The sequence below is a fragment of the Spermophilus citellus genome (assembly GCF_964194105.1).
Source record: "Spermophilus citellus genome assembly, chromosome: 9".
NCBI classification, from domain to species: Eukaryota; Metazoa; Chordata; class Mammalia; order Rodentia; family Sciuridae; genus Spermophilus; species Spermophilus citellus.
The window spans coordinates 20,059,841-20,081,759 of NC_138191.1; the positions used below are offsets into that span (position 1 = coordinate 20,059,841).

General features: G+C 35.5%; 1 protein-coding gene and 1 pseudogene across 2 annotated transcripts; one reads left to right on the plus strand and one right to left on the minus strand.

Annotated features, from left to right (window-relative positions):
- Positions 1 to 700: 700 nt before the first annotated feature.
- On the minus strand, positions 701 to 9,541 carry TSHB (thyroid stimulating hormone subunit beta). The gene is made up of 2 exons (XM_081306090.1): positions 5,022 to 9,541; positions 701 to 3,825 (listed from the first exon to the last, which is right to left on the minus strand). The coding sequence occupies exons 1-2, from the start codon at positions 5,181 to 5,183 to the stop codon at positions 3,571 to 3,573; spliced, it is 417 nt and encodes a 138-aa protein (XP_081162216.1). The 5' UTR covers positions 5,184 to 9,541; the 3' UTR covers positions 701 to 3,570.
- Positions 9,542 to 11,948: 2,407 nt separating this feature from the next.
- LOC308655455 (thymidylate synthase-like) lies at positions 11,949 to 19,990 on the plus strand (annotated as a pseudogene). The gene is made up of 2 exons: positions 11,949 to 12,368; positions 19,055 to 19,990. The product of its transcript is annotated as a thymidylate synthase-like (transcript).
- Positions 19,991 to 21,919: the final 1,929 nt, after the last annotated feature.

Genomic DNA, 21,919 nt, shown 5'->3' on the forward strand with positions numbered 1-21,919 from the left:
CTTAATGCAACTCTAACTAGTTCAGCAATAAAGTATTGGTTTAAGTATGAAGCCAACTTCAGATTATGAAATGGATGTAATTCCTTAGGACATCCAAGGACAAATTCATACAAAGCCAAGTTTCTTATATGCTCTACGCTTAACAGTGTTCAAACGGTTAATAGAACACATAAGATTATTATAGCTCTAGCCCTTCTTTCATGAAGTTTAGAATTTTCACCCTATGGCATCAAGCAAAATTACTAAGAAAAATACAGTCCAGACTTACATTACCATTGCTTGCTAAAGACCATAGTATAGATTTTGAGTCATTATGGAGAAGGGTAGAAAGAAAAGGCATGAAAAAAATTAGAGAAGGTTGATTTCATCCTAATTAAGACGAATTTTAAATGCCATGGCTATGTTATATTGTGAACAGAGATATGTGACTTCCACTGGGAAACAGAGAGGTCAGGGAAGATCAAAACTAAAAGGTATCCTGTGTATTGAACCATTAGTTACTCACTATTGCCCTTACTAAAATAGTTTCAAATTATAGAAGTCAAATTGTAGTGGACTGAGAAGAGAATGCAAAGTGAAGAAGTAGATGGTTAATATAGCAGGCTCTTTTATTTAAAAAGAAAACAAAGCAAAAACTTGGCATAAGAATTCAAGATGTGAGAGGACAAATAATTAGAAAATTACATAAGGCCAAGAAAAGTTTGTTTTCTTTTTCTTTTTCTTTTTTTTTTTTTTAGGATGGGAAGAGATCTATGGATGCTTCACACTGAAGATGTGTCAAAAAAGAGGAAGTAGGAAAAGATACAGGAGGAAACAGCAAGGTGCTGGAGAAGATGGGGGATGGGATCAGGAACATCTTCTGAAACTAGTGGGAAAGATGCTGGATCAGTAAGGCCTTTTCAGGTGAGGTGTCAGAAACCCAAGTCTAGTTACAGAAAAGGAAAGAGAAGGTTTAATGGTGAAGTTTTAGAGTGAAAATAAAGGTTTAAGGATGAAAAAGAAAGTAAAGGCTTAAGAGATGAACTGTGGTTCAATCCATTTGAATTGAAAGTTCGAACAACTTGAACTGAAAGTCCGAATAAGAAGAACTCGCAGAGAAAAAGGTGCAACTCTGAGAAGCAGGGACATGGATGCTAAGATGACAGAGGCAGCAGGTAGAAAGGAGATAGCAGAAGTAGAGAATGTGAGACAGAATTGTCTTTAAAAATAAAAACCAGGACTGCTGAGAGGGTAGAGGAAAACCCAACATCGAAAAAAAGTGTTAGTGCAGAAGTGACCTTGATAAAAGAATTTTAATTGCACTTAAAGACTCAGACTTGCTGCTCTTAAGTAAAAAAAAGAGGAAATTTCTATATAAAAGAACTTCAGTTACCAGAATTTCCTGCCAATAAATTCATCCTGGTACATTCACTTATTCCTAAAGAGTTTGGTCTTTAGAAAAACAGAGATGCTGCTACACTGATCCCAAATCCATCTAAGTTATGAAAGAATTCTTTATATTTCAGAGTCAAATGAGGAATAAGAGATTTTTTCACCTGAAAGAACTGAGTTTCAAACTTCTTCTGCCAAGAACTGACTCCTCTAAACTTTAGTTTGAGTCACTTCAGAAATATTCCATTTTCCATCTTTCCCCTGTTGTGCAAGCAATGATTCTCTAGCTTTCCCTTTCTAAACTTTATCCATTCTCCTTTTCTTAAACCAAGAGATGCCAAGCCCCTCCAAAACAGCACATCATATTCCCAAGTTTCTGGATCCAACTGAAGCAAATAACTGGTCATCCCAATCCTTAAGCTCCATGCTAAGGCTTTTTCTGTCTTGGATAACTCCACTTTCAAGAATAGTTTAATATAATTCGTGTGTGCCTCTATCCAAATAGATTGTCTTCAGTGGAAGGAAACAACTTGTCTCTCCTGCACCCACTCTAGAGTTCTATGGCTCAGGATGGTACAGGCCCATACACATGTCCAGGTCTGGCTGTCTCACTGCAAGTTGAGGAAACCTACTTAAGTTATTAAAATCTCCGTCTGGACTATTTATGAGTGGCCTCCCTAAAACTCTTGGTCTTTCCAGGGTTCGAGTCCTTGGAAAAAAAAATGTTTTTCAGAATCCGTGAAAGTCATTTGTGGCTAATACCAATTAGATTGGAACGTTAGACATTTTACTCATTAATTAAAAATCTGTATTTGATAAACAGTTTTAAGTGATAGGTAGATTTAAGCATCCATGTTATCCACAGATAGGAGAACCCAAAGCCCCAGATTAATATTTGGAGATAATAAAAATATTAACTTCAGATATTAAGGCAAAAATAACGTAGGTTCTTAACTCTTTTGTATATAAATGCACATCTGTTTCCTCCCAGGGGCAAAGCATGGGTTTGGTACTAATTTATCTGCACCGCATCATCCTCCCCAAGGGCACTATCAGCAGGCAGACATTTACAAGATACCCAGTGGAATTTAACCAGTGATTGGGATACAGCAAAGCTAAATGGCCCTAATGACAATTAGTTTTTACTTTGATGATGGCAGTGAACATGGAAAGTAATGGACAAATACAGGATAGTCTTTTTGAGGTCAAGTCTGCAAGCCACTAGACCTCTCTCAATTCAATTGTCTGTTGAAACCAAACTCTCACAGAGTATCTAATGGAGGAAAAGAAAATAAAGAGCCATTTACTAAGCATATTCACCAAAAAAAAAAAACAATGTTTCAATATTAATGAAGGTTTAGATTAAAATTTAGGATGGTTCTACTTCTTTAAATCCCTTAGCACTCACACCCTGTCCCTAAAACCTTTCATAATTATACTAGTTTTTCATGATATAGAAAGTGAATGTGATATCAAAAGTCAAAACAGTACAAGTAGCTTTTTGTATAAATGCTGGAAAGTATCTCCTGTTACTTCAAGGACTAGGAAGGATTTAGACTTCCACATGTAAAATGATCGTGGCCTCTTTTCTAGGCTTTGTAAATTGACCTTTTGGGGTATAACTTTCATAGGTCAGTTGGCCCACCAGAGTAATTAAATTAAAGAGTTCCATACTCTGCTGAGTTTTGGTGGAGTTTTATCCTGTGCATTTGAATGAGTAGGATTAAAGCTTTATATTACATATTTCACATATTCCTTACTGCCTACCTCCATTCCAGCCTGGCTTCTAGCCTTTGGAAGAAAATGTCTCTAGTACCCTGATGCCATGTGTTCCTTCAGCTTCTGATCACATTGCTTTCTCTTCATTGCTGCAGTGGACCCACATTCACCTTCTCTGTCAAGACAAACTCCTGGTCCTCTGTTAGGAGGACCTGCTCAAGTCTGGCTTTCATTAGCACTGCATTTCTCTGTTCTGTTTTACCTCCATTCTCCTCTTTCATGTGAAAACTACAAAAGGCTTTTTCACTCACCTTTTCTTAAGCTCTTTAAGCTCTCTAATGCCTGTGTAAGTATGCCCGTGGATGGAATAATACTCAAGATATATACAAGGTATTGTCAAACATAATGACATTTTATTAGGCTTTTTTTTTCCCCAGGTAAACACATTTAACCAAATCGCAAATTATATTGCTCTTAAAGCTACACAGAAAATCCCAGCAGATAGGACTTCTGAGGTTTGGTGCAGTAGTTTGTCTTGATGGCCTCATGTACACAGTCACTATAATCAGTGTTACATTTGCCGCATTTGCAGCTTACAGCGACAGGGTAGGAGAAATATGGAGCAACATGATGTGGGCATCCTGGTATTTCTACAGTCCTGTAGATGAAGTCTCTATATGTACACACATCTTGGGAGAGGGCATATTTGGGAAGAAACAGCTTGCCGTTGATATCCTGAGAATGAATACATAAGAGAGCATAATATGATAGGACTTTAGAAAACATACAGATAATGGAAACAGATGAATGCCGATTCATTATATTTCTTTTTCTTTTTTGTTTTTTTAATTCTAATTTGTTATATATGACAGAAGAATGCATTACAATTCATATTGCACATATAGAGCATAATTTTTCATATCTCTGTATACAAAGTATATTCACACCATTCGTGTCTTCATACATGTACTAAGGATAATGATGTCTAACTCATTCCACTATCTTTTTCACCCCCATGCTCCCTCCGTTCCCCTCCCACCCCCTTTTCCCTATCTAGAGTTTGTCTAATCCTCCCCATGCTCCCCACTCCAAACCCCACTATGAATCAACCTCCTTATATCAGAGAAAACATTTGGTATTTGGTTTTTTGGGATTGGCTAACTTCACTTAGCATTATACTCTCCAACTCCATCCATTTACCTACAAATGCCATGATTTTATTGCTGAGTAATATTCCATTGTGTATATATACCACATTTTCTTTATCCATTCATCTACTGAAGGGCATCTAGGTTGTTCCACAGTTTAGCTATTGTGAATTGTGCTGCTATAAACATTGATGTGGCTGTGTCCCTGAAGTATGCTGGGTTTTTTTGTTTGTTTGTTTTTTAAAAAAATATTTATTTTTTAGTTGTAGTTGGACACAATATCTTTATTTCATTTATGTGGTGCTAAGGATCAAACCCAGGGCCTCGAACATGCTAGTCGAGTGCTCTACCGCTGAGCCACAACCCAGCCCCAACTATGCTGTTTTTAAATCCTTTGGGTATAGACTGAGGAGTGAGAATGGTGGTTCCATTCTTTGTCACAAATAACAACTAAGAGAGGATTCCTTTACCCTGTTCCCCAATAATACATCTACACTGAATCCTACAGAGACAAAACTGATACCTTCCTTTCTTTTATCCCTGATTATGGGAATAAGATAGGCTTAAACAAATATGGATAGCAAAACTATTATAAATTTATCTGTACCCATTTTGCTGAGTAAATCCACATAATATTATAAACTGTGTGCTCTACTTTTAAGGAGCCAATAATCATTGGATTTGGAAAATGAGGTTGTGATTTACCTCATTTCCTTTACAGATAGGAATGAACTGCTTCTATGTTTATATAATTTATGTCCAAAAGTGAGATGAACTACATACCCGTGTCATACAATATCCAGCACAGATGGTGGTGTTGATGGTTAGGCAATAAGCACACTCTCTCCTATCGACATGCATTGTATACTCGGTTGGAATACAAAAAGTCATTGCTTGCCCACATGCAAGACCAAAAAGCATGGACATCAGGAAGATAGCAGTCATGCTAAAATAAAAGATAAAATTTAAAAACCTATTACATGTATTCTTTCAGAACATTTGGAAGACACATTTTGGAAAAGTTTAGATGTTTTTATATACTTAATACTCTCAAACCTTAAAATATACATTTTGATGTGGCTATGATTCACATACTCATAGTAGAGGAGCTCACATTGTAGAGGTCCCGCTTTCAAGTGCCACAAAGCTTGCCAGAGCAAAATGGCAAGCCTGAAGTTAACACAACACAGAGATGCATATGGGAATCAAATGGGAAATAATTCATTCAGTAGAAATATAATCCAAATAACTACCTTTATATAAGAAGTCAATTAATAGTTATCCTTCAGGAAGAGCTTTCCCAGAATGGTAGTTTTCTAAAAACTCTGGCCCAATAACTTAAAAGGCCAACAAATCTTTTGTTCATAATCAGAAAGGACAAAGAAAACAAGAAAAGGCATAACCAAATTTTAGTACCATTCCAGTGCAAATAATATTGCATATAATTCCACCATTTCCAGTCAAGGAAGATATCATGAAGCTAGAGAAAGTCCAGAAAAGCGAAACTAAAATTACACTAGTGTTAATAGGCTAACTTAGAAATCTAGGACCTACCTTCTGAACCCATAGAATATTCCTTTAAGATTGAAAGAAGCAGAGTTGGACCAAATAAAAGATAATTTTACACAGAAGATATATGAAACTCATTATCTTGAATAGAATATAGAGGCAAAATACATAGTTTGACACATTGAAAATAATACAATCAATGATGATGATCTATTGTAAGAAAGAAATACTAAATTTTTTTTGCTGCATGGGAAACAACAGAGGATCCCCTTGCAGAAGTAGAACATGCATCTCAATAGAGCTGTCTAATGGAAAACTTGTTCACTACCAATTGGGCATTGTAATGATCTGGATAATGTTATGACATAATTATTTTTGTTTTGCTACTAAGAGAGGGTAATCAAATTTCAGACTTTGAGATGTAGGTTGATCAGTTCAAAGATTAAGAAGATTTTTTCATTTTACTAATATCGTACAGCTAGATAGGGGTGTGCGTGTGTGTGTATGTGTGTGTGTGTATGTGTGTATATGTGTGTGTGTGTGTGTGTGTGTGTGTGTGTGTTTGGGTTCTTTTTCTTCTCAAGTATCATTGTCAGTAAAGAAAATACACCCTGTAGTGGAGTAGTATTATCTATGAACACAAGATGTTTTCTCGTAATATTAAATAATTATTCACTAAACATCTTTATTTAATCATCAAAAAATTATCAATATTTTCTCAAAACTTTCAATTATATACAAACAGTATCTTTAAGCTAATACCCCTACTTACTGAAATTCATACACACAAGCCTCAGTTAACTAGAATTTGTCTTCAATAAACTTGTAAGAAAAAAAATGAAGAGCATATTTTTCAGAGGTAATCAGGGATTTATCTTACATGTCAACTTCTAAAGACTAGTAGTCATTCAACCAACTTCTTATTCCTAGAATGAGAAATGAAGATAAACTGGAAAAATATATAGTGAGCATCAGAGTCAGACACTGAGACACAAAATGAGTAAGATATGGTTTTTGATCTAAGGGATTGACAGTCCAGTGGAGGAGCTAAGTATGAACTCAAATAATACCATTGTTCTAGGTTCTCTTAAAGAGTCCAACTTATAACTCACAATTATCAAGGATCTCCTTAGGTTTACTATACTTGTGAATAGAAAAGGAAGTGAACTAAATCATTTTAGGAGGAAGGACTAGTGAACCCTTAAGTAAAATATTGCCCATTCAAGCATTCCTTGTAGGGGTTTTGTTTGTTTATTTTTGTTTTGTATTTGATTTAGGAAGCAAAAATATAAGAATTTATGGGCTAGGGTTGTAGCTCAGTGGCAGAGCATTGACCTAGCACGTGTGAGACACTGGGTTTCATCCTCAGCACCACATATAAACAAATAAAATAAACATATTGTGTACATCTACAACTAAAAAAAAAAGAAAAAAATATATGAAATCCCATGGCCTTATTTTTTGCAGTGTTGGGAATCAAACTGGGGCCTCATGCGTGCCTGGCAATGTGCTCTCCTGGCAACCTGCTCTACCACTGAACTGCAATCCCAGCCCCCCAACAGGAATTCCTTACTTATGGAATTAGGTTTTCTTAAGAATTCCCACTATGATATAGAGTTGGTTTCATTATTTAAGAACCACAGACCTGGAGTATCGTCTGCAGGATTTTAAAATTATGAACCAGGTAAATTATGTAAAACACTCATCCACTATGATCATACAGTTCTTGTCTGTCTGGGCAGCTACCTACTGATTTTTTACCACAGGAAATAATTAACTTCACTTATTTTAACCTCTAGCTCTACAATTTTATATAAAATAGATGTGTGGTGACCAAGTGATAAAAAAGATTGATTTAGAAATTAAGCAACAGAATTCTCCATTGATCTAAGAAAAATTGACTAAAATATTTAATCTGTCTGAATTTTGTTTCCCCATTTGCAAAATAGAAATAGACAAATACACTTGACCCCCTTTAAAATTCTAGGATCAAAAAATTGTGTTATAACTTTTCCCCATTGATGCCCTATTCATTGCACATATTTTTGAAGTTCTTCTTATAAATGCAGAACTTTAAACTAACAAAAGTAAAATATTAAAAGTGTTGAATTACCAGCCATAACAGTGATACAACTTTTGTTTACATACAGAAAGTAAGAACTGTTTCTTTCTCCTTTACTTCTTTATTGGAATTAAAACTTCATCTTCATAATCTTTCTGAACCTCAATTTCCTCATCTATGAAAGAAAGGCTTAAAAACAGAAGATGATCTGGAGGGTTTCTGCAGCACAAATAGTCTGTGATTCTATGAGATTTCAGAAAGGAAGTAAAGAATCAATTGCTGCCAGGTCAAGTGGTGGTGCACACCTGTAATCCCAGCAATTTGGGAGGCTGAGGCAGGAGGATCACAAGTTCAAGGCCAAGCTTGGCAACTAAGCAAAACTCTTGTCTCAAAATTTTAAAAAAAAGGGGATGGGGGACAGGGAGCGACCATCTGGGGATATAGCTCAGTGACAGAGCACCCTGCGTTCAATCCCTAGTACAACAACAACAACAACAAAAAAAAAAAAAAAAGAAAGAAAGAAAAGAAAAAAGGAAGAAGAATCTATTGCCCATCTTATGAACAATACCAGAATTTCCCTAAAGCAGTACATTTTTCTAGAGAGCAAAATGTACTATAGGCAAATGTTTGTGTTGGATATCATCCAAGGAGGTTTTACTATTAAATAACTAAAGAAAATTTTAATAAAGAGTATATTGCCCCTGCAGGTACTGAAAACTGAATTTACTCTAAGACTTCCCAGAATTATATTTTGATCAAAAATGACCATTAGTAATTGAGAAGATTTAATACACATTCAATTGATAAAAACATTTGAATCAAATGTAAACAGGAGAATGTCATGCACATCAAACATTCTTCCTCAGGAAATCAACCAGTTGTTTCTTTTCCTTTAAGTTAATGGAATTTTTTCTTAACTTATGTATGTAGTTCACCTACCTTCACCAACTTCTGAACTATTTAGAGCAATAATTAAAAATTTTAGAGCCTATTAAAGCAAATTATCTCTTACACTTGCAATTTTTAAATAAATACAGTTTTGAAAATAAAAGAAACTTGGAATAAGAACATTTTATTTCACAGAGCCTTCTCATTATAGAAACCTACCTTACTTTGCATTGGTGAGCTGCTTCTGTGATGACCCAGACTCTTGGTTCATTTTATACCCTTCACGATAATTCCCCTCTGATCTTCTTGTTTATATAATTGCATTTGAATTACTGCTTTCTTATCTGAAAGACATCTATTGAAAATTCATACTGAACCCCAAATAAAATATGTTTAGACAAACAAGTTCACAATATCTTCCACTGGAAACTCTGACATTATTGTAACACGCATTTTCCTCTCTCCTATTTCAAAATAAAATTGCTCTTTTAAATACATACTTTATTAATGTTTGTTAATATTAATAAAGTACAGACACAGAATGGGAAAAAAGAAGTAAAAAATAACACTTTAACATCATCTAGTAAGTCTTAGGAATGAAAATTTATTTGGGGGTTTGAGTACTCCAAATTTTACCTAACTGCTCATGTAGATAAATATAAAATTATTCCTTATTTACATGACAAATGCAAATTCTTTATGGAAATCTAGGGCAGTGTGCCCATATGTTGCTGATTAAATTTTCTTGATTAGTTCAAAATGTTTTATTGTTCTTTTCTTTGGATTTTAAAAATATTAAGTACAGTTAACACGTGAAATGTGTTCACTTGAGTAACATGGTAAAATCTTGCAAGATACTAACTGATGTGAGATCAAATTTTGACTGTCATTTACTAGTTATATGTCATTGGAATACTAGAACTCTGTTTACTTCAGTTTCCTCACCTGTTAAAAGGTGTTATCAACATTTCTATAAGACACCTAACACAGTGCCTAGCACAAAATAAGGGCTCAATAAATGACAGCTAATTTAAAATAATTCAACATATATTTATTTAACCAATATTTAATCACAGTGCCTAATATGTAGTAGGCAATCAATATATTTGTTGAATGCATAAATAACTAAGGAATGCATAAATATTGAATTTTGGAACAAATGTACATATTCCTCCATCTCCATAGCTATAACTCAATTTTACTACTTTAAATGACTTTTCGCTGGATTAAACATTTCCAAATTGCCTTCAAGAAAAAAAATCAGAATTCCTTAGTTTCATTTGCAAAGCCCTCATAATCTGCTCTAGATCTACAGTTGCATGTTTTCTCATCTCCCACCAATCCATCTTCAAGTTGCATCCTTTCTCCACTTCATTTTTCAGCCAAAGTGAACTGAGTTTCTCAAATTAGTCACATTCTTTCTTGCCTTCAAGCCTTTTCATATGTTATTCCATCTGTTGAAACACCTCCCTGATCTCCCACTGCATGCTTCATTTCACCTAATTTCTACTTATTTTTCATGATTTACCTGAGGAAACACCCCTTGTGTAAGTCTTCTTTTGATTCCTCAAGGCCCTCCTCATGGCTAGTTAGTGGTTTTAAGAGAATCAGAGAACATACATAGAACCCCTAGCATATGGTAGATACTTAATAAATCATAGATATTCTTATAGGCCACTCACAATTCTATTTGTCTTCACTTACCCTTGTCTTTGTTTTCATTAAAGTTAAAGAAAAAATGATGTCTGGCATAGGTAAGTCTCCTCAGAGGATAATAGCAATGTCAAGGCAGAGTCTGGGATATGTTAAATAAAAACTTAAAGAAAAAGTACATTTTATAGAGTTTAATTGCCCCCCAAAAAATGATTTACAAGTCAGACAGCCCTCAGAATCAGAAGCAGCTTAGAAAACGAAGCTCTACAACATCAGTAGGCAGCATTTGTGGATAGAAAGCAGAAATGAGGTACAGAAACAACTTGATAGGTTACAGCTTACGGTATGCCTCGTCAGCTGGCCACCTGTAATTGAAACTTGGCTATAGCAGCTAAGACTCAACTATTTGTTATAGAAGTATATTCCTGGGCTGGGGTTGTGGCTCAGTGGTAGAGCACATGGCGCATGCGAGGCCTTGCGTTCGATCCTCAGCACCACATAAAAATAAATAAATAAAAATAACTAAAAGAAATAAATATTTCTTTTAGTTACAACTAAAAGAAATAAATATTTAAAAAGAAGTATACTTCTAAATTATGCTTTCAATTAGATTATAGTTCATTAAGTAGGGACTCACAGAACAGAAACATCCTTAGATAAAATTTAGTTTACTCTAGTAAACTAAACCAGAGAGAACCAGTTCAGGGGCCCCTAATTTCTTGGGAATATGAACTACTGTGCAGTGAGAGAATTCTAAATCTAGGAAAATTACAATTGGGGTGCCAAATTTTAACCTTGCTTTAAGTGATTCTAGGCAAGTTAACAAGAGCATGGTAACTGGGGGAATGTTAGATGTTCCTTTCTAATGAAATACATGACTCTGTTGTTTAAAGCTTTGATCCAGGAACTCACTTTCTAGTGGATTTATATGCATATCCCTGGTGTGTGTGTGTGTGTGTGTGTGTGTATCAATATATAGTAATATATACTAACTGATATGCACTTGGCCTGTTACTAGAAAAATATAAAATACATAAATTTGGGTAGGATTCTCTTTTTAAAGGCACACTCATGTGTATGATCTCATGCTATTAAAAGAACCTACACAAATTAAATTTGCACTTCTGATCCAGATTTACTCTCCTACCTAAAATAAACTTAAAGCAAGACAAGATATGTGAAATAATAGTTCTATTGGAAGAAGCCTTTAGCCAGTTTGGTCTATTGAAAGGGCTGTTGTGGATGATTTCGGTAGATCTATAGGGAAAGGCATTGTTGAATTTGCTTCTAAATCAGCAGCAAGAAAAGCATTTGAACGAAGCAATGAAGGTGTTTTCCTACTGACAACAACTCCTCGTCCAGTCATTGTGGAACCACTTGAACAATTAAATGATAAAGATGGTCTTCCTGAAAAACTTGCACAGAAAAATCCAATGTATCAAAAGGAGAAATACCACCTCGTTTTGCTCAGCATGGCACATTTGAGTATGAATATTCTCAGAGGTGGAAGTCCTTGGATGACATGGAAAAACAGCAAAGGGAATAAGTTGAAAAAAACATGAAGGATGCAAAAGGCAAGTTGGAAAGTGAAATGGAAGATGCCTATTCATGAGCATCAGGCAAATCTTTTACTCCAAGATCTGATGAGATGTCAGGAAGAATTAAGACGTATGGAAGAACTTCACAATCAAGAAATGCAGAAACGTAAAGAAATGCAATTGAGGCAGCAGGAGGAAAAATGTAGAAGGGAGGAAGAGATGATGATTCGCCAACGTGAGGAAAGTTATAGCCGGATGGGCTACATGGATCCAAGAGAAAGAGACATGAGAATGGGTGGTGGAGGAGCAATAAACATGGGAGATCCCTATGGTTCAGGAGGCCAGAAATTTCCACCTCTAGGTGGTGGTGGTGGCATAAGTTATGAAGCTAATCCTGGAGTTCCACCAGCAACTCTGAGTGGTTCCATGATGGGAAGCAACACGAGTATTGAGTACTTTGGGCAGGGAGGTGCGGGACCTGTGGGTATACAGGGTCCTAGATGAATGGGCCCTGGAACTCCAGCAGGCTATGGTAGAGGGAGAAAAGAGTATGAAGACCCAAACAAGAAACCCCGATTTTAGATGTGATATCTAGTTTTTCATTCCAGTTTGTTTTTGTCTTTTCTTGTTTAGATACCACTTTTAAATTCTTGCATTTTAGTAAGAAAGCTACCTTTTTATGGATGTTAGCAGTTTATTGACCTATTATTTGTAAATGGTCTGTTTGGGCAGGTAAAATTATGTAATGCAGTGTTTGAAACAGGAGAAAAGTTTTTTCTTTTTAGTTTTTTTCTCTCTCCTTTTTTTTTTTTACTGTGTAATGTCCCTCAAGTTAATGGCAGTGTACCTTATGCCACCGAATTTCCAAAGTGTACAGATTTTTTTTTACTGTGCTTCAAATAAATAGAAAAATAGTTATAATACTGATCTTCAACTTTGCCATTCATGCTTCTATGCACATTAGGCTAGGTATTCCACTTTGAAAGCATGAGAGTGTCGAGGCCTTTGAATGGCAGGCATATGCCATTTCTGGGAAATGTATGGGGAGACCAAGTATTGCTTTCTACAAGTAACTGCCCCCTTGTTTTAAAAAGAAGAAATGCAGATTTGAAGTAGTTTACGACTGTTTGGCATTATAGGAAGCAAGCTGGTGCTAAATATTTTTAAATGGTTATGTAATCAAAGATGAACTGTAAATCTTCATTCAGGAATATATTTTAAGATTATGGAATGGGTGTAAGACTTGGTAGGGGGAGATAGTGGATTTGGTTAATAGATCTTTTATGGCCCCATGATCTATCCTTGAAAGTTTTTGAAAAAAGTGGAAAGATCATTTTGTCACATTTCCTCTATTCTTGTTTTTAAAAGAACAACAAATCCCAAGCTCTACAAATGGCTTGTATTGAACTTTTACATTTGAATTAAAGATTGTTAAACATAAAGAAAAGAAAAGAAATAATAGTTCTACACACTGAACATCAGGTTAAAAAAGACTGAGATCCCAGACAGATGGGAAACTTCAACTTACTACCTAGAGAAAGTTTCTTGGCCTTTGTGCAGGGAGATACTTAGGCAGAGGCCAAAAATGTTGCCAGATTGAGGAGATGGACCTAAGACTCTATAAACACAAAAGCAGTTAGACTTCACAAAGAACTGGAGAGAACAGAGCTGCACAGAGAGAAAATGTTGAAGATTTGCAGAGAATCTCTGAGTATTCAGCTGAAAATTGATAAACTTATGCATGTGAGGAAACTAGCTGAGGCTAGGGAAAGAAACACCTAAAAAAGATTAAGGAAACAGCCTTAGGTCACACAAAATGAGGCTTAGTGCTTGTCCAACCAACAGTGGGAAAATCTCCTAATTCAGGAAATGAGGTAGGTATACTGAGAAGGATTTTCCATCAACTGTGAGGAAAAATTGGGCTTTGACCAAATGTTGTCCTGCCATTTTCTAACAAAGCTTAAATGTAATACCTAAAAAGATGAACTGTTTCCAAGTAACATTAACTTAGTCATATAATAAAGCTGAAAAATATTTATAGGAATACAAAAATATTCAGCACTAAACAAAGAATAATCTATAATATGTGGCATTCAATTAAAAAAATCTTAAGGCACACAAATAAACAGGAAAATGCAACACAAATGAGGATAGAATTAACCAATTGAAAGTAACCCAGAACTGGTACAGATAAGAGAAATAATACATTAAAAACAACAAAACAGGTACTATGACTAATGTCCATATTTTCAAGTAGCTACAAAAAGATTAATAAGCATATAAAGAAATGGAGATATGGGCAAATTTAACTTTGAAAGATGAAAACAAAAATGAATTTGATGAAAGATGTGCTAAAATAGTTGAACAGATTAGAAACTGCAAAAGAAAAGTTTAGTGAAGTTGAAGACAAAGCAATAGAAACAATTCTAAATTAAATACACAAAGAAAAAAATTAACCAAGCATCAGTGATTTTGGAACAACTTGAAGATACCAAATATATATGAAATTCAAGTCCTCAAAGGGAGAGGATGCAGAAAAAGTTTTAAAGATGTAATGTTGAAAAGTTAACATTATGAAAGCTATAAATCATATCCAAAAAGCCCAATGAAACTCATGAATTAAAATAAAAAAGAAAACCAAACTAAGACACACATAATCAATTGCTTGACACCAGTAATAGAGAGAAAAATCTTAAAAGCAGACAGAGAGAAATATACATAATGAAGAGAATAGCAAAGCTGACAGCATATTTCTAGTAGGAACTATCAATGCAAGCTAAAAGTCAGTAGACCACCATCATTAAAGTACTTAAACTATCAGTCGAGAGTTCTTTTTTTTTAATATTTATTTTTTAGTTTTCGGCGGACACAACATCTTTGATTTTTGTATGTGGTGCTGAGGATCGAACCCAGGCCGCACACATGCCAGGCGAGTGCGCTACTGCTTGAGCCACATCCCCAGCCCCCAGTCCAGAGTTCTTGACTCAGCAAACTATCTTTCAAAAATGAAGAAAAGGGCCTGGGGATATAGCTCAGTTGGTAGAGTGCTTGTCTCACAAGCACAAGGCCCTGGGTTCAATCCCCAGCACCAAAAAACATAAACAAACAAAAATGAAGAAAAAAATGTACACTTATGCTGATATGCACAATCTGAGAATTTATTACCAATATACATACACTTTAAGCAGAAAGAAATGATACCAGATGGAAAATCCAGCTCTACAATAAGGAATGAAGAAATACAAATTTTTCAATCCTTATTTAAATTTCTTTAAAAGATAATTGGATATTTAAAGGAAAAACAACAATATATTATGATGGTTATAATATGTGAAGAAATAAATTATACAACAATTACACATGGATAAGAGAGCAGGTATGCAAGTATATTGTTATAAACTTTTTATATTCTGTGCAAAGTAATATAATATTACCTAAGAGTAGACTATTATTAATTTAAAGATGTATACGTATATAATTATTAAAGCAACTACTAAAATAGACAACAGAGAATTATATCTAATAAGCCAAAAAGTAAATTAAATAGAATTATAAAAACATGTGTAATCCAAAAGACATCTGAAAAGGGGGAAAAAATAAACAAAAAATAGAAAGGACAAATCTAAAAGACTACCAAGATGGTAGATTTCAACCCAACCATATCAATAATCATATTAAAGTACATAGATTGTGAGAGGCAGAATTCTAAGAGAGCTCTCCCAAACTCCTCACCTCTGGTGTACTCACCCCATTTAAAAAGCCTCTTAATTCTGAGTGGGCACTTTTAAAAGAGGGTCCAGAAGTCAGAGACAGAAAAAGCCATACCAGATGCTCTCTTAATGATCCTGAAAGAGCAAACTACCACATTGAGGGTAGGGCCAGGTAGCAAAGATTTGAATGTGGCATTTAGGAATTTAATAGTTGGCCCTGACCAACATCAAGAAAAATAATCCAGTCATATTACCACAAGGAACTGAATTTTGTTAACAACTTGAGGGAGTCTGGAAGTAGATCTTTCCATAGTTAAGCTTCCAGAGAAGGATGCAGCCACTGGCTCCTTGATTTCAGTCTCATGAGACCTGAGCAGAGAACCCAGTTGAGACTCCCCCAAACCATAAGCCTGTGAAAACTGTGAGAAATTAATATATCAGTTATCACTATATCAGTTAAAAGGCAAAGACTGTCAGAGTGGGACTTAATTACATGCTACCTATTAAAACATTTTTTAACATGAAGGCATAAACAGATTAAAGGTAAAAAGGATATAAAATGACATAGCACACTAACACTAATAAAAAGAAAGCTATATCTAAGCACAGTGGTACATGCCTGTAATCCCAGTTACTTAGAAAGCTGAGATAGGAGAATGGCAAGTTTGAGGTCAGACTCAGCAACTTAGCCAGACCCTGTCTCAAAATAAAAAATAAAAAGGCCTGTGGATGTAGCTCAATTGTATAGTGCCCCTGGGTATTAAAAAAAAAAACTGGAGTGGCTATATTAATACAAAATAAAGTTGACTTCTCAAAATAAAGAAAATTTTTTAAATTTTTTAAAATTTCGTTATGACAGTGGAATGCATTACAATTCATATTACACATATAGAGCATAATTTTTCATATCTCTGGTTGTATATTCACCATTTATGTCTTCATAAATGTACTTTGGATAATGATGTCCATCTCATTGCACCATCATTTCTAACCCCATGCCCTCTCTCTTCCCTCCCATCCATTTGCCCTATCTAGAGTTCATCTAATCCTCCTCATGCTCCCCCTCCCTACTCCACTATGAATTAGCCTTCTTATATCAGAGAAAACATTTGGCATTTGGTTTTTTGGGATTGGCTAACTTCACTTAGCTTTATCTTCTCTATCCATTTACTTGCAAATGTCATAATTTTATTCTCTTTTATTGAGTAATATTTATATCAGTAATATTTCATTGTTTACATACACCACATTTTCTTTATCCATTCATCTACTGAAGGACGTCTAGATTGGTTCCACAATTTAGCTATTGTGAATTGTGCTGCTATAAACATTGATGTGGCTGTGTCCCTGTAGTGTGCTGTCTTGAAGTCCTTTGGGTATAGTCCGAGGAGAGGGATAGCTGGCTCAAATGGTGGTTCCATTCCCAGTTTTCCAAGGAATCTCCATACTGCTTTCCATATTGGCTGCACCAATTTACAGTCCCCCAGCAATGTATGAGTGTGCATTTTTCCCCACATACTCACCAACATTTATTGTTGTTTCTATTCTTATTAGCTGCGATTCTAACTGGAGTGAGATGATATCTTAGAGTGGTTTTGATTTGCATTTCTCTAATTGCTAGAGATGATGAACATTTTTTCCTATATTTGTTGATTATATATCATCTTTTGAGAAGTGTCTGTTCAGGTCCTTGGCCCATTTATTGATTACATTACTTGGTTTTTTGGTATTACTGCTTTTTGAGTTCTTTATATACCCTAGAGATTAGTGCTCTGATGGGTGAGGGGTAAAAATTTACTCACAAGCTGTAGCTCTCTATTCACCTCTCTGATTGTTTCTTTTGCTGAGAAAAAAACTTTTTACTTTGAAACCATCCCACTTACTGATTCTTGATTTTAATTCTTGCACTTAGGAGTCTTATTAAGGAAGCTGGGGCCTAATCCAAAAAGATGAAGATTAGGGCCTACGTTTTCTTCTATTAGATGCAGGGTTTCTGGTTTAATTCCTAGGTCCTAGATTCACTTTGAGTTTTGTGCATGGTGAGAGGGATTTAATTTCATTTTGTTGCATATGGATTTCCAGTTTTCCCACACCATTTGTTGAAGAGGCTATCTTTTCTCCAATGTTTGTTTTTGGTGCCTTTGTCTAATGTAAGTAATTGTAATTTTGTGGGTTAATCTCTGTGTCCCCTATTCTGTACCATTGGTCTACTGATCTATTTTGGTGCCAATACCATGCTGTTTTTGTTACTATTGCTCTGTAGTATAGTTTAAGTTCTGGTATAGCGATGCCACCTGCTTCAGTCTTCTTGCTAAGGATTGCTTTAGCTATTCTGGATCTCTTATTTTTCCAGATGAATTTCATGACTGCTTTTTCTATTTCTCTGAGGAATGCCATTGAGATTTTGATTGGAATTGCATTAAATCTGTATAATGCTTTTGGTAGTATGGTCATTTTGATAATATTAATTCTGCCTATCCCAGAGCAAGGTAGATCTTTCCATCTTCTAAGGTCTTCTTTGATTTCTTTCTTTAGGTTCATTGTATAGGTCTTTCATCTCTTTTGTTAAGTTGATTCCCAAGGTTTTTTTGTTTGGTTGGGGTTTTTTATTTATTTTTTTTTTGAGGCTATTGTAAATGAGGTAGTTTTCCTCATTTCCGTTTCAGAAGATTTGTCACTGATATACAGAAATGCCTTTGATTTATGGGTGTTGATTTTTATATCTTGCTACTTTAAAGCAAAGAATATTACCAGGGCTAAAGAGGATTATTTCAAGGGCAGGTGCAAAGGCGCATACCTGTAATACCAGAAGCTCAGGAGGCTGAGACAGGAGGATCTGAATTCAAAGCCAGCAAAAAAAAAAAAAAAAAAGCAAGGCACTAAACATTCAATGTAGACCCTGTCTCTAAATAAAATACAAAAAACAGGGCTGGGGATGTGTTTCAGTGGTCAAGTGCCCCTGAGTTCAATCCCTGGTACACACACACCCCCAAAAGAGGATTATTTCAAAATGATAAAGGAGTCAACCTATCAATACACCTAAAAACAAAGCTTCAAATTACATGAAGCAAACATGATAGAACATCAAGGAGAAAAAGACAAATCCACAATTATATTTGGATAATTCAATGCCCACCTCAATATTTGATAAAACCAATAGACAAAATCATTAAAGATATATGATTTAAATAAAAATATTTCCTAATTGACATTTATTGAAAGTACTGTCCCTCAAATAACACACATTCTTTTCTAAAAGCACTCAAGTCATACAAAATATATCTCTACCCAAAACAGAATTATATTAGAAATCAACAATTAAAAGTCACTAATAATAATCTCAAATATTTAGAAACTAAATAACACTTCTAGGTAACCTCATGAACTAAAGAAGAAACCAAAAGAAAAATTAGAAAGTTTTTTAACTGAATAAAATGCAAAACATATGGGTGGGAGGAATGGAGAGCTGGAGGTGAGGAAGGGGACTGGAGCGCAGATCTCTCGGGCGGAAGAGGAACAGGGTACAGAGCAGCAGCTGCAGCCCAGGGAGCTGCAGTACCTGGGATAGATAAAGTACATCATGTGTTGTGGCTTCAGGAAGGAAGACTGCATAGACACCGGCACCCTGTCTACAGCCTGAGAAATGAATTCCTCTACTGACAACCAAACATGTATTATGGAATGGTGTTTTAGAGGAGTTGCTGTGATTTATCAAGGGATCAACAAATGCTAAAGAACTATCTTCCAAGGGATTAAACATCGGGGACGCCAATGCATCTCAAGCCTTTTGAGATGGCCTGGGATTCTCCACCAGAAAAGAAAGGGACCTTGTCCCAGTTTATGGCTTCCAGTGGAGACATTTTTGGGCAGAACACAAAGATATGGATTCAGATTATTCTGATCAAGGAGTAGACCATCTGCAAAAAGTGATCGACACCATCAAAACCAACCCTGAAGCCAGAAGAATTATCATGTGTGTTTGGAACCCCAAAAGATTTTCCTCTGATGGTGCTGCCTCCATGCCATGTCCTCTGCCAGTACTACAAGGTGAATGGGAGCTGTCCTGCTGGATGTACCATAGGTCAGGAGTCATGGGCTTGGGCATGCCTTTCAGCATTGACAGCTATGCCCTGCTTACCTTACATGGTTGCACACATCAGGGACCTACAACCAGGGGAATTTATGCATTCTTTGGGAGATGCATGTATTTAACTGAATAACATTGAGCCACTGAAAATTCAGCTTCTATGAGCAGCAAGAGCTTTCCCAAAGCTCAAAATTCTTCCAAACACTGAGAAAATTGATAACTTCAAAGTTAAAAACTTTCATATTGAAGGGTAAAATCCACATCTAACCATTAAAAAAGCAGATGGCTGTTTAGAGTGCTTTTAAAGGAGTTGGAAAGGTCTTGTCACTGTAGGGGTTGGGCCTGATGCCCAGGTGAAAGTTTTTTTCTAAAAAAAAAAAAAGGAACTAGGTCAAAAATCTGTCTCTGACTTACCAATTATTCTTCATTAGCTTTTAAGTATGTTACCATTGGCAGACATAACTGCTGTTGTTTTAGTAATCATGTTTTGTTAACTGAGGGAGCATGAAAATCCTGAGAGAAGAAAGTGGAAATTTATATACTTTTAGCAAGAATATATAGTATTTCAGTCTCTTGGCTTCATGAAAACTTCATGAGTTTCAACCCATCCATCATAATACAGGAGCTTATGAATGCTTATTTTTTATATGTTGCTCTAATAAAGAACTGTCTGCAAAAAATGACTTATTAAATTGTGCATAATAAAAATATACCCTATAGAAAAAAAGTAGAACAAATCAGAAATAACTTTCCTGTGTTCATATGAACACACCACCAGGGTAACTCCACATCATGTTCAACCACAAGAATGGTATCCTAACTAAATCCCATTAAGTTATAATCCATGTATGTATAATACGTTAAAATTATATTCACTGTTCCATATATCTAAAAAGAACAAAGTAAAAAATCAACTAAAAAAGAACTATTGCCCTGAGAAGGAGATACGTCCATGCCTTTTTCAAATTGTTAATTGAAAACTCTTTTGTTTTTCCTCAAAGACTTTGCAATCTTTCTATTCTGAAGTATTATACATTATAATTTATGCTCTCCTATAGAGAATTCTGTGAAATTATTGAGAATTCTGTGAATAATTGATCTCAAGTTGATTTCACACAGCAGACCCTTTCTTTGTCAACTGTAATTACATAATAACTTTTAATGCCTAAAACTTGGAAAATTATTTCTTTCTGTGGATCTCAGATATTTAAAAAGTACCCATTTGCCTGTTGCACAGTCTTAATCATGTTCAGAAAAAATCCACCATGGGCAATAGATATTTTTCTCAGTAGCATGTTTGAATCCTTATGATAATGATGTTGTTGGCAGGCCATAATAATAATTTAAGTGTACATATTCATGAGTACTTGTGTAGTCAGGTTCAAACCTTACGTTGTCTCTCCTTTTCAGAGCAGTGGTTCTTATGTCAGTTCTGTTTTTACCTTTGCTGTGCTATTTGAATCTGCCTGATATACATGCCTCCACTTCCCAGATGCCTTTTACCTCTCCTTCTCTGGCCAGAGACACAGTTTTTCTCTTTCTTTCTCTGGGTTTTAAATATCACAGTTGCTGTCACAGCACATCTGTTCCCCAATGGGGGTTGGCCTAAGGCAGGGCTGGGAGAGAGGAGAGGAGAGGAGATGAAAGGATAAACAACTCAAAATTTTCTTCCATGCCTACTAGCATGCAGGGGCCCCTCTACTAGACCTGTGGCAAGAATAAAGGGGTCTCTCCTTGAGTTTTTATGGCATGTTTCTGCATTTGATGGCATCTCAGATCAAAGTTGGAATAAAAAGGATGGAAAATAATGAAGAAGAAAACCCCATTACAAATCATTATTCAAGTTTTACTATCAGTTCCCCAATAATTTCTTCCACTCCATCTTGGCTGACATTCAAAGTTCAGGATCTTGAAGAACACAACTGAAGGCTGAACAAAGGATGAAGGTTTAACCAAGGCTAGGCTGTGCACCCCCCAGCCCAGGTGCTCTGATGATGATGCTTCTACAATACTAATTACATTAAAATTAGAAAAAAACACATGAAAAGGAAGAAAGAAGTTTCTGGGGGCAGACCTCTCTAAAATCTGCTCAGTTCCATCTTAGAGGAAGATCTGAGGAGGAATTGGAGACAGATTTGTGATTTGTGTGAAGACTGAGGTCATGGGAGAAAGAATTTGAGGGGATTTCTATGAACTACTATAGTGTTGCCTCTTTTGCTGGCCTTTGAATTGAA

Excerpts from the sequence above, each read along its gene's own strand:
- TSHB (XM_081306090.1), bottom strand. The coding sequence starts at position 5,183 with ATGACTGCTATCTTCCTGATGTCCATGCTTTTTGGTCTTGCATGTGGG. Across the intron at positions 3,826-5,021 it reads CTGGATATTGTATGACACGG|GATATCAACGGCAAGCTGTT; the intron begins GTATGTAGTTCA and ends ATTCATTCTCAG.